This window comes from Peromyscus maniculatus, chromosome X (assembly GCF_049852395.1).
Source record: "Peromyscus maniculatus bairdii isolate BWxNUB_F1_BW_parent chromosome X, HU_Pman_BW_mat_3.1, whole genome shotgun sequence".
NCBI classification, from domain to species: domain Eukaryota; kingdom Metazoa; phylum Chordata; class Mammalia; order Rodentia; family Cricetidae; genus Peromyscus; species Peromyscus maniculatus.
Window position 1 is genome coordinate 88,750,939 of NC_134875.1, and position 13,219 is coordinate 88,764,157.

Below are 13,219 nucleotides of genomic sequence, written 5' to 3' on the forward strand. Positions count from 1 at the left end.
AACTACAGCCCCTAGAGCACTTTTAATTCCACACGTTTGTTTCTGCTGCAACGATAGGGCCATGCCAGGAAGAGGTTCTGTTTAATCAAGTTTAATTCACAGGCTGTTACTTCTAAAGTCAATATGTCCTTTTTAGGCTACTGGTTACTGAGTTACTCTTTTGGAGCTTAAAATAGTACAAGGGGTCTGCATTAAGGAAGAAACAGCTTTCATTATCTTCAGCTTTATTTATTTTTAATTAAGCATATACATAGTCACAAAGGATTCACAAAGGTTTGTAGTTTCAAACACTTGAAAAATTATTCCAGTCAAAATATACTTAAGTACAAAAACCAGCTGACACACGATAATTACAGTCAGCCAACTCTAAACCCTTAATCTGACCCTCTCCCCCTTTGAACAGTTCATCTGAGTAGAGCTGCAGTGTACAGCTTGGAGCTCCCAAACTTCATAATTCACTCTTCCTGTTTGTCAAGTAGAACAATTTCTGAAGCAGTTACTCTGTCTAGGTGAGGGGATTCCCTCAACTGTAACCTGTTGTGGAGACATACATGGGCAATACACTGTTCCAAAGTCCAATATCAATATTCATTCTTTTGGGAATTTCAGTGTTCCATATAAACAAACACACATAAATAAAACTTAGGGATTTTTTTTCTACTTTTTTGCAGTTTGTTTGTTTGCGAACTATTTTGGCAGGAAAATGATTAAATATAACACCATAAAACACATTAAGCACACTTCAGAAGAGCACCGTAATGAGTACTATTACACTTAATATATTACTATGATATCTAAAACATTAACAAATATAAATATGTAATACAATTATTGAGAATTACATTGAATCATAAATAAAGGGAGTTCTTAGAAAAGAGATGACAATTCAGAATAGAAACCCTGTGTCATTTCTATACTTTGTAAACACTTCACCTCTTTCAAGTTTTGTCCTTTGATTCCTTATCTGCCGCTCTTCTCAGAGCAGAAATGCTAAAATTCTGAAAAACCTACTTGAGAGACTAACTCAAAATTATCCATCTGCTTATTACTTGGCATGTACTTCTTTTGTTCAGTTGTCTAGAATTCAGCTAGTGTCTCTGTCTCTGCTCTGGAAATCTTTTTCCTCTCAGCAGTATTCTGTCCAACCTAGTTTCAAGTAATCTAAACAGGCAGTAGAAGCTTTTCTTTTTCCCCAATGAGATATATCAAGTAGTATTTTCTTAATTACCTGCATAGCCTTCTTAGTTGTATACAGGTCAGCACTTCAAGGGGAGCACAGCAATATCAATTTAACAATATTTAACAATAACAATAGTAACATTTACAATTAGAGTAATATTAACAGCAATAATCACAAGGTGGGTAACAGGAAAATAAGCCTATTAACAACAATAATACCTGTTATCACAGATAACTCTTACAATAGCCCTATAAGGTATTATTAACCACCGTTTATAGATGAGGAAACTGGGGCACACTAAGGCCACATGACTTGCCTAAGGTCACACAAATAGTTGAATCAGAGCAAATAAAATCCTTATCCCAGTATTCTGAGTCTTGGGCTTGTATCCACTAGGGACTTCTTGCCTTACATCAAAATCAAAGCACAAGGTGCTTTTACTTGTACAGATGATGTGTGAAATTTCTTTCAGTAACACGTTTCATGGAGCCATTCACTGTCTGCTAAAGTAAATCAATTAGATCACCAAAGGTCCCATACCTAAGGTAAAGTTTGTGGCCATGAATAAATTTGTATTCTACATAAAGTTAGCTGAAATCAGTTCACAATGATATAGCTCTTAAATTTATAAGCAGATACTAATGCCTACATTTATAATCAGATATTAAATTATAACTATTCACAATGAAAGTATAAGCAAACAATTCAGCTAGAAAGAACAATCTCATTAAGGAATGCTGAGATCTCAAGGAAACTGTTAGACTCTTCTCAATATTCTCGTGCATGGTGCCCTCTGATGGATTTTCTAAGCCAGCATAATACACAAGAACAAGAATGTTCACTCGTGTTCACTCTTGTCTGGGGTAGGAAGGGAATCTCTGTGACAAAAAAGTGAAGACTGAAAGAGGGATATCTGTGTACAGGGAAAAGCAGAAAAGGAATAATGAATTAGTATTAGACTTAGATCAACACCAAGGAGAGGAGGGGGGGAGGGAGGGAGGGAGGAAGGGAGGGAGGGAGGGAGGGAAGCAGAGGAGGGAGAGGTGGGTGTGAGGGGGAGGGGGAGAGAGAGAAAGCAAAGCAGGGGAAGCAAACAGAAAGTCTACAATGGAACAAAGCACCGGAAATGAGGAGGCTTCAACTAGTGAAGAGATGATGAGCCTCAGCACAAGAAGTTGTGAACCTCTGGTTAAGGCAGCAACCAAAATCCAATATTAGAGACACCAGAACAAACAAATATGGAAAAGTGAGCACCCGGATGAAATGTTGGAAGGAGAGAGAAGCAGTGTTATATTCTATGAGTGTACTTCTGAACAGGAGTGTATAACACACCCCATGTGTGAGACTGACATAATTAACAAAAAAGAATATAGATTATTAATTAAAATGAATTGAGTTGAAATGAGTATATGAGAAAGCGAAATAAAATGAAAGCCACTCATAAGCGATAACTTGATATGGTTAGAGAAAAGCATAGAAATAGCGAAGAAATGGAATTAGCACATAAGAGCACAAATTAGGATATGAATCTGTACAATTTTCACAGGGAGATATACAACACCAAAAAATCAAACCAAATCAAACAAACACATGAAGCACCAACTATAACGAAATGCTGATTCCAGAGGCAAAAAGTTGCCACACTCTCAGAGCCTTCAAGACTTCACTTTAAGGCATGAAATCTTGTCTAGGCTCAGTTAGCATGAAAATTACAGGTAGAAATAAGTGAGAGCACCAGGCAGGTGGATAGCATGAGAGGTAACAAGGAGCAATATTTACAAGCTTATACCTGTGTTAACATAAAAATGTATGCATGTGTGTGCATGTATGCACTTGATTATGTCATGTTAAGATGCAACAAATTATAGTTGATAGGGAATAGTTGGGGGGGGGTTGGAGATGCTGCTCTGCTTGTTGTGAAAGTATTAGGATAAAGGTATGACTGAAAGTCAGTGAATAATCAACTCAGATGGCCAGTTCTGATAGGAAAGGTCCATAAATTCATCAGAGACCACATATGCCAGTATACATTAGTTAAATTAGCTAGTACAAATTCCAAGTAGTTCCTCCAGATAAAGTCCACAGTTGTAGACAAGATGAGATATCTGAAGCGTGGGAAATTAGTCTAAAATCAAAGATCTTTAGACTGAGCTTACAGCGTCACATTTACAAAGATGGGGTAATAGAAGTCCAGTCATTCATCAGTATCTCTTGTTCCTTATTATGAGTATTTGCCTCAGACTAAGTTGATGCACAAAGTAATTTACATGAGAGCGCCAAGTCGGTGCACAAGGGCAGTGAAGAAAAGGGTGTTCCTATTGGCAGAGAGGGGCTACCAAGTAGTCTTCTTAATAATTCTGTACACAGACCTCTTTCACTCACAGTTCCTCCATCTCACTATCACTACTAGCAATAATCACAGGTAAAAGCTGGAGGCAAAGAAAGAATCTTATTCAGGAAATGTTGTTCTCATACATTTATCTGCAAAGCAAGGAAGCTAAGTAAGTCAACAAATTCCTTCAGGGTCTGGCACAGTCAGTTGTCCACATTATGGTACAGTGGACTTAAGTAGAATTCTGATGCCAGAACTAAGACTCAAAACCATAAAAAGATCCAGAGAGACGGATCTGTGAGGGTGCACACGATACTAAAGCGTTGGACTCAATATCTAAGTTAAAGGTTACCCCATCTCTGACTGAATTGTCTGGGAGAAGGTACTTATTAAGCAAGATTGCATTGGATCAGATGGGTGCCCAGCTTAGTGTCTGGTGGTCTTCATGTGAATGCAAAAGTAAGGATCCTGGGTTGAGGGCCCTGCTACTGCTGCTGCCTCTTCATCTATGGAGGGATCTGGATCTTCCCAATCCCCTTGAACAGAAACTTGGGAATTATCCCCTGTAGCCATACTGGGATCCTCAAATACCTGGGGCTCTGGAACAGCCAGGGGAACTCGCAGCAGCGAAGATGTCCGGAGTTCTCGCAGCTCATGACTCTCCTTTGGCTTGATTTGCTGAACCTGGGACCTGCTACATAAAAACAGTGACTGCATCCTGAAAGATGATATAGATCTTAGTTTGGCACGGAAGCTCCTATTGAGCCAGCAGTAGATGAAAGGATTGTAGCAAGTGCTGCTCATTGCAAACCAGTGAAAGCCATAGAAGACCACACTATCATTTTCTACACCTGCATTGGAAATAAGAACCACATAGAAATTAAGTGGAAACCAACAAACTGCAAAGACCAACACAATAAGTATCAGCATCCTGATGCTCTTCTTCCGCTTCTGGTAGTGTGCCATAAGTTGACGAGCAGATGCATCACCGATGGCATTTTGTAGCCACAACCTCTTTCCTAGGTGAGAATAGGTTACAACAATCACCAGAAGTGGCAGGATGTACAGCAAGACAAATGTCCCGAGGTCCACATACTTCGAAACCTCCTGACTCGGTCCAGGAAAGGCAGGGAGGCAGTAGCTCCTGGTGGTGCCATCCCTGGTGAAAAGCAGAATAAAAGTTATGACAACTAACTCAAAGGAACCCAGAAAGCTTCTAGTAGCTACTTTGCACAGTATGTCCATAAAAAAATCCCAGTCCCTTGAAACTTTAAGTCTCAATTTCTTCAATTTTAAAATTAAGGGAATGAAATAAAATGTTATCTCTTATGGGCCTAGTCTAGGTATATATCAATCTGAAGACAGCCAGATTCTTCATTGCCAGTGATCTTAACTTGGTGGCCCATCCTCTTGATTCCACTAACACATTAGAATTAGAAAATGACACCATATATTCTATTAAGGAAAATGGGGAATGGATGAAAATGAAGTTAAGAACATTACAAATGTCAATTTTTTGGGAGTCTCTATAAAGAAAAAGGTGAAATTATCCATTATGTTTGACTTACATGCCGATGTAAGTGGTCACATTTTGGTAAATTGCATGCGGAAGAGCAAGGAACACTGCAATACTCCAGATCACACCAACAACCGTTAAGCTCTGGTGGTGTGTTAGCCTTGGTTTCATTGGGTGCAGAATTACCTACAAAAGACAAGCAACACTTCCTAAATCAGCCCAGGTCAGTGTGGTTTGCATAATCAGACAAAGGTTGATGAGTTTCTGCTTGGATTAAAGAATTTAATTGGACTATTAATTTAATTGATCTTATTCCAATATGAACACAGATGGATTGAAGATAGGTTAGAGGGAGAAGAGCGAATGCTTAAAATACACAAATGGTGCTGAAACTCTGAAATTCAAAATGGCATCCAGCTGTGGGAGTATGTATGATAGTGGAGAGAAGTATCTGAGCCAGTCCACAAACATATTCTGTTCTCAAACATGGCTCCTTCCTGTAGATTTCTGCAAGATGTCTTATCTTCCCAGCTATTTCCCATTCCCTGCTTTTATTCAAAACTGTCTTCAAGTAGTCTTACCCGGTGCCGGTCCATGGCAACTGCCATCAGTGTAAGAGTGGAAACGTGGAGGGAGCAGTACTGAGCAAAACGACTGATATGACACATAATCCTACCAAATACCCACTGTCCAGTCAGGAAACGAGCCTAAGGGATGAAAGCAAGAAGAAAAAAGAAAAAATCATAGGTCATTTATTAAAATATTGTCCTTTAGCACTGCAGAGAAGCTAGAGTATAGAATGGAGGCCTCATGCTTGCATATTCCCTTTTGTTTCCTTAGTCCCATCATCCACCCCTAAAATGGAGCAGCCTCTTTTTTATGTACTGAAACCAACTCTATATAAATCACTCACCAGAGCAAATGGACTGTTGAGCAGGATTATCAAAATGTCAGATATCGCCAGATTGAAGATGAGAAGGCCTGTTGATTTCTTGATTTCTTTGTGCTTGACAAAAACTTGGCATACCAGAGAGTTGCCAAAGAGGGATATCATTATGATGACAGCATATGCGAATGTCAGCACAATCTTTGCCATGATGTGGGGATTGCCCCCTATCCACTTCCTGACTCTTCCTGCTGCCCCTCCCCACTCTGCACTTGAGACATTGGTTCCATTCAGACTGGTGTAATTGCAACTGTCATCCTCAAGGAATGGAGCCCAACTGACATTTTGTTGGAGCCAATCAATGGTACTTTCCATTTGTAACAGGACAGAGGTGTTCATTTTTGTTTAGGGAGAAGGACTAAACAGGTCCCGAGAGACCAGAAAGGATATAGATAATGAAGTCCTTTTCCAAATCCTTGCAAACAGAAGCTGGTTCCACCTAAAATGGAAAGGATGAAAGACTTTAGTATTTTATAGCATAGTGAGTCCAAAGAAGCCAGGATCTAAGGTCTTAACCTTTTTATAAGAGAAGATAAGCCAGCAGGCTTGTGAGCCCATTTTGACTAAGATGATGTAATCCTGTGAAACCAATTAGATCACCCATTTAGAATGACAGATATACCAGCCTGTTTTCTTACCATGATAATGTATAAATATTACCTAAAACAGTCACTGGCTTCTAATACACATTCAATTAATTAATTGCTTTGTAATTAATGCTTAATTAGAGTTGTGTTATTGAGGTCTAGCAGAATAGGTAACTCTAGATTATTGCCATCGAGTTGTATAGTTATGGGAGTCTGACCTTTCTACCTTGCCTTGTGAAAGCAATGATAGGTCTTTGACTGCTCTGACTTGTATTGAGAATTTTACATAAATAAAAAGATCAAGCCAGAAGAAATGGGCTTCTAAATAGGTGACTAGTCTCCAACTGCAGGAGCTGACACCTATGTAATAATGTGTATGTTTACATACACAAGAAAGGGTAGGATATCAGAGACTGTAAACTTAAAGGCAAGATTTGTTTATATTTCTGTACTACCCACTCCTGTGACTAATTTGCAAATAACTATGATTAACAAAAATTAGTTACATATTTCTAAATTTTAGAAAGACCCCCGAATATTTTCAACATAAAGAAATGGTAAATTCATGAGATAAAATGATGCCAATTACCACAGTCCAATAATTTTGCATTGTGTACATTTGTCAAAATGTAGTTATATAAATAAATATACATAATCATTGTGTCAACCACAAAGAAAACTACATACTTAAAAGGATTTTTTTTTGCCTTGGTTTCTCCACCTATCCAATGGCAATTATATACACTTCATAAACTGGTAGAAAAGATTTAATTAGCATGCATGAAAGAAAATGTATACTATTCAAACACCTTCTTGATGGAAAAAATCTCTGGGTTTCCTTATACTAGAAACCTACATTTTGTTGTTGTTGTTGTTGTAAAGCAAATAAGTTCTGGCCAAAAGGGAGAAAATGTTATAGTGTGTGTGTGTGTGTGTGTGTGTGTGTGTGTGTGTGTGTGTGTGTGTGTGTGTATGCAGTGTGCGGTGTGTGTGTGTGTGTTTGTGTGCAGTATGTGGTATGTATGTGTGTGTGTGTGTTGTGTGTGCAGTGTGTGCAGTGTGAGTGTGTGTGTGTGTGTGTGTGTGTGTGTGTGTGTGAAGTGTTTTGTTATTAGTTCAAGTCCATGGAGGTTGTGCTTGGACATTTGTGTGTATGTTTTGACTGATTTGTTTTAGAATGTTCTGTTCTGTTTCTTACATGAACTCACATGTATCATGGTTATGTTTTCACAATGCAGACTTGTATGGTGTGCATTTTCTAAACAACACCTGTGTGTGTTTTTGTGGTATGTTTGCATTCTGTGTGTTTATATGATGAGTTTCTCTGCTGTACATGCACTTGTATGGTATGTTTTGTTGAAGGTGTCTGGTACATGTTTATGTAGAACAAATAATGCATTGCTGTCTGTGATATTGGTTATACTGGGAGGGGGGAAGCCACAGATTCCCCCCTCCTTTCTGTCTCTTTCTCTACCCCACAAAACTGACTATGGAAAATTGGGGATGTAGCTGAGTGACACGTAGCATGCCTGAAAAACTGGATTCCATACTCAACACTCCACAATTAAATCACAAATACTATATTACCAGACAGAATGTTCCCCACTTGTTACTCCAGTACAGGTGAGGTTAAAGCAGAAAGACCACAAGTTTGAGGACAGCCTGGCCTATAATAACCAGGTCCAGACAGAGCTGCATAGTGGGAGCCTGTCTCAAAAAAAATGTAATATGGGGCAAAGAAGAAGAATCCTTATGCTAAGGTTAGGGATCCATTTTAACCACATATATTCCCTAAATTTCCCTTCTTACTAGGGGCAGTCAGGCTATGGTGGGTGGCTCCTCTAAGCAAGGGCTACTCTAACATAGCATCTAAATGAGCCAGGCTTTGGGCCTTGAAGGTTTGAATCCCTGCCCCTCCCTTCGTTTCAGGGAGTATGAGGGAGGAGGAGGGAGCTCCAAGCAGTTTCTGGCATTTTCTAGACCATCAAGTGGGGAAGGGATTAAAAACATAGATTATTTATTTTGTGAAGAACTACTTCTCCCCAGAAAGACTTCTCTATAGCCAAATAGTCAGAAGGGGGCAGTGAAGAGGAATATATAATTTCATTCCACAGCCCCTTCCTCAAATTTCAGGAGGGCGGGGCTTTAAGGAACTGCGTCATCACAGACCTCTTAGCCTCCTGAGGGTGGTTGCTATTGGTGACCACCCCTCAACCTCCAGCAACACCCTGGAGACTGAGATTCTATAGTTCTAATTACAGAGATTTGCTCTTTTCTTTCTTGCGAATAGAAAGGATGATGAACACTGATTCATCTCTACCCTATGCTGGGACCCCCTCCCCAGTTATGCAGCACATGATTCCAGTGGGGGAAGGGTTTCTATGGCAGGAGAAATAGTCTCTGACCACAGTCTTTTCCAGCCCACCTTCTCCCTGGAGAGCGAGGTGGGGAGGAGGATTAGGGGGCTGGGGATGAAATAAGGACCCTGCGTCTCTGAAACTGGCCGTCGCGAGATCAAGCTTACAGTTTGCATGTACTTTGACGCGCAAGAAAACACCACCACCACTACCACCACCACAACAACAACAACATCTCATTGTGGAAGCATAACAGTTTGGGGGGCTAAAACACCCAGAAACCTGAGAATTGGGTGGGATTTAGTAAATAGGAAGGAGGGCTTTCCAGGGGGGTTTGGAGCAGATAGCCTCACTTTTCAGGAGTGCCAGGATCCCTGCTGATAGGAACAGACAAAAACAGGAGGGAAATTCTAGGAATTCACCCAGAGCACTTAAGTATTCAGTATTTCGCGCTTGAGGATAACCTGTGGAAGAAATGCATCCTGAAAAAAAACAGGTTGAGGACTCCCGGAGCTCTGGGCGCTTGGACTTGGGGATGCTATGTACCCAAACCCTTCTATTACATGGGCAGTCTGCCCTTTTCCCTGTTTACCTGGTGTCAGACGCAGTGACAGCAACTCACCCCCAGATATCTCCAGTCTTTCCTGTAAATGTTGAGACTTACCTTAGAACGTTTTATCCGGAGAAGGACTGGAAAGCTGGGAGCCTACCAGCCTCAGTGTGCTAGTCAGGCAGAGGAGAGATGAAGACTGACTAGCGGGACTAGCCGCCAGCCCGTCCAGGTCCCAGCGCACTTCAGAGCCCGAGGTGCCTCTGGCTCTGCGCACGCAAGCCTACTGCTGCAGGCAAGGAGTCGTGAGCACTCCCCCGCGTCAGTGGGGACTGGGTAGTGACCCTCAGCAATAGGGGGCGGGGCCCCGCGAGGGCTGGCAGAGCTTTGCGCGAGACTTTGCCTCTACCACGAGATGCTGTCTGGGTCCGCAACACACAGGGAGGGGGACAAAGGGGGGGCACATGGAGGGGGATGTGGGGGGGGCACAGGTGGCCTCTGCTGCTATATCAGAGCTAGTTAATTTTTCCACATTCCCTCTGTGTAACTGCAGCTCTAGTCTTCCCTACCAAGACACAAGCACTCTGGGCACTAGAACAGACGGGGTGGTTGCTGCCCATGGGGTAAATTCCTCTTTTAAAACACAAAAACAAAACAAAACAAAACTCCTCACTAATTTAAATATGCCCATTTCAATTCAACAACCAGAATGTAATTAACATACACATCTCTACTCAAGGTCTTTCATACCTAATCTCCTGCTTCCCACCTCCCCAAGGTAACTCGGTCTGCAGATTTTTTTTTTTTTTTGACCTGCGTGAAGCCATAACCAAGCAAACACTATGGAGCCTTCAGAACCGCAGAATCTTTGAATCTGGACATGGAAGGTGGCAGGCGAAAGGGAAAAAATAATTAGGGAAAGTCCATCTTTAAAGAGCTGCCTTTGAGTATTACTTACAGTGGTGCCAAACAACATTTGTGATATAAGAACTATGCATGAGCTTTTGCAAAACCAGCGTGGTGAATATTTTCCAGGGTTCCATTTTTTTTTTCTTTGAAAAAGGAAAGCAGAGGGGAAAACACAAGGAAAATGAGAAGAGAGAAGCAGGAGGTTCCTGGCATAAAATTTCCAGGTACAATAAAAAGTTATTTGAATCACTTGAGGTTTGGCTATTTTATTTCTAGAAAATTCTTTTCTGCCCTTTTGTGTATATTCAGCTAGATAAAATAGCCTCGGACTGTATTTTTAATTCACAGACTGGATTCCTCACTTCCTCCATGATCTCTCTCCCGAATTTTCTCGAAGGAATATGTAAACAATCAGAGCTCTTATGTGCAGTGACTCACCGAGTCTCCCAGGGTAGAACAGAGATGTGCTTAATCTTTGCACATCTGATTTTCACTCGATAATATGAAGCCTCTCTAGGTTTCTGTAAAGCTCAATCTTTCTTTCAGGTAGTGCAATAATCCCATTTTCCCCCTTTTACAGTGTATTTCCCACCAAACAGTGCAGTCAAATTAACCAAATACCTTCTCCCAGAGACAAAGATTTTCTTAAATCTTTTCCACACACCCTGGATTTCCTTTGGAGACTGCAGGAAACTTCACATTTCCCATCTTTCCATGAGCTTGTGTGACAGACCTCCCCCACCAATTACCTCTGGCTTTCAAAAAAATGAAAATTTTCAGAATGGGAACACCTCATAATTTTCCCTCACCTCACCCCAACTTTTACTGAGAGATATTAAAAACATCTCCATTGGATATGAATATTTTCAGAAAAACACAGAAAATTTGTGTTTACCCAAAACAGGGTAGAAACAAGCTCATCATCACAGCACCCAAGGGTTCCTTTTGTGATCAGTCTAGCAACACTTACTGTCTGCTACACATGATCAACTCAATCTTTCCTGGACACCAAATGTATCAAAATAGCCAAAGTATATTCTTGAATCTCTCCTACATCTCCGTTTTACTCCTAAGCAATATTGAAGGATCCCTTATTTTCCCACACCTTTGCCAAAGATCCTTTGACCATAAAGAAGCCAATATCTTCACCTGACTCAGCATTTTCTCTTTAAAAGGGTCACAATGGAAAAGAGGTTTGTTCCACACAGGAAGAGAGGCCAAGTACTCTAGAAACCTTACCAACTATGGCTCCATTTTGCTAAATTTCAATATTACATTCTCAGTCTACCCCTGACAGCCACAGATCAAACCCCTACAGGCCTACAGTGCTTTCACACTACAAAAGCCCCTCGATCAACAATGTGTTATCCACAAAAGAGCACAACCAAAATTATTACTTCTTAGGATTCTGAGGACAAACACTGAATTCCAGACCTAGAAGGCAGACATTTTGATAAGAAAATCTAGCTTCCTTTCACCCTACAGTGGCCTTGAAGTAACTGCTTTCACTCATTCTCCTGCTGCCTGTAGACCATACAACTCCATCTAGCTTAGCTGTGTCCCTTCCCTTCCTGGTCCTTGTCCCTCTCCTAGGTAGGCAGGCAGTACCATCACCAACCTTGCAGAAATCTTCTTTACCCTGCCAGGCTTTGATACAATGAAGACGCAGCTCTCCCTCCCATTAAAAGTCCAGAATTTGAGTTGGATCTTCAGATCGCTTCTCAAGCTGTGTTTTCTGCACTACTTGGTATTCTTGCGAAATCTTCCATCTAAGAAATGCAGCAGCTGCACGTGTGGCTCACGGAGAGTTAGCTCAGACCAGCCAATCCAGGGCTCAGGCAAGAGAGCGTCAGCTCCCGAGCTGTCAGGCTCTTCCCACAGATCAAAGCTCTCCTGGTAAGGGATTTATAGGATTTCACAGGGAAGGACAGAGTGGGTGGCGCTTCAAACTATTGGTTCAGAGAAGGGGCGCGCAGGGGGGAGGAAAGAGAGGCTGAGGGCTCTGTGGCTTCTTTTGCTGCCCACGGAGTGCCAGTTCTGAATGCTCTAAGATGGCACGCGGTTTTCCAAACCACTTTTCCCCAGAATTCAGGTTCAAATACAGGCAAAATGTCTGTGTTTATCTTCCACTTCACCACAACCTGAACATCTCTCTAAGGCACAGCCCTGGCCCAACAAAAGAGAGAAGTCAAAGCATTTTTTTGTTTTGTTTTTGGTGTTTTTTGTTGCTGTTGTTTTTTGGTTTTTTGGTTTTTGTTTTTGTTTTTGTTTTTGTTTTGTTTTGTTTTGTTGTGGAACACAGGGGTACACCTGGCACCTAGTCTTATACATTCATCTTAATTTAAAAGTTTTGAAGCAAAATCAAAGTGAATTCTGTTTTCATACGTGCAAATATTTTTCTTTTTAGAAGAGAAAACATAAAAAAAAGGCAAATAATGTTTTAGGTGGGAATATTAGTTGGAAAGCCAAGCTGCTGCCTACACCATATGATTTCAGGCATTTTCATGATACCTCAAGATAAATTCTCTGGTGACAACACAACATTAAGTATGTCTTTTTCTCTTTTATGGATTTCTTTTAATCATACATTGTGCATTTAGGGGTACTGGTTTATCTGGGTTTATCTGAGATAATTTTGCAATTTGTGTACTTGTCAGTAAGTAAATGCAGCTTGGTGCAGAGATAAAGTCAAGCCAACATCTTCCATTTCTTTTAGCTGCTTGAGAATGTTTTTTTTTTCTTCATTTTTCTTTGTTAAGGAAGTTTCTACTCACCCTACATACCACCCATAGATTCCACCTCCTCCCTCCTCCCACCCCCCAGCCCTCTCTCCCAAGCCATG

The 13,219-nt window shown here is 40.9% G+C and overlaps 1 protein-coding gene across 1 annotated transcript; it reads right to left on the bottom strand.

Moving 5' to 3' along the window:
• Positions 1-215: 215 nt before the first annotated feature.
• LOC102912139 (G-protein coupled receptor 83-like) lies at positions 216-9,792 on the bottom strand. Its single transcript, XM_006981218.4, has 5 exons — positions 9,583-9,792; positions 5,942-6,413; positions 5,610-5,735; positions 5,081-5,214; positions 216-4,671 (listed from the first exon to the last, which is right to left on the bottom strand). Exons 2-5 carry the CDS (start codon positions 6,311-6,313, stop codon positions 3,939-3,941), a joined length of 1,365 nt encoding a protein of 454 aa, XP_006981280.2. The 5' UTR covers positions 6,314-6,413; positions 9,583-9,792; the 3' UTR covers positions 216-3,938.
• Between the last annotated feature and the right edge of the window lie 3,427 nt (positions 9,793-13,219).

Coding starts and splice junctions, on each gene's coding strand:
- LOC102912139 (XM_006981218.4), bottom strand. CDS start 6,313: ATGAACACCTCTGTCCTGTTACAAATGGAAAGTACCATTGATTGGCTC. Junction 5,215..5,609: donor TTGCCATGGACCGGCACCGG/GTAAGACTACTT, acceptor TGTCTTTTGTAG/GTAATTCTGCACCCAATGAA. Junction 4,672..5,080: donor GTGACCACTTACATCGGCAT/GTAAGTCAAACA, acceptor GCTTTTCACCAG/GGATGGCACCACCAGGAGCT.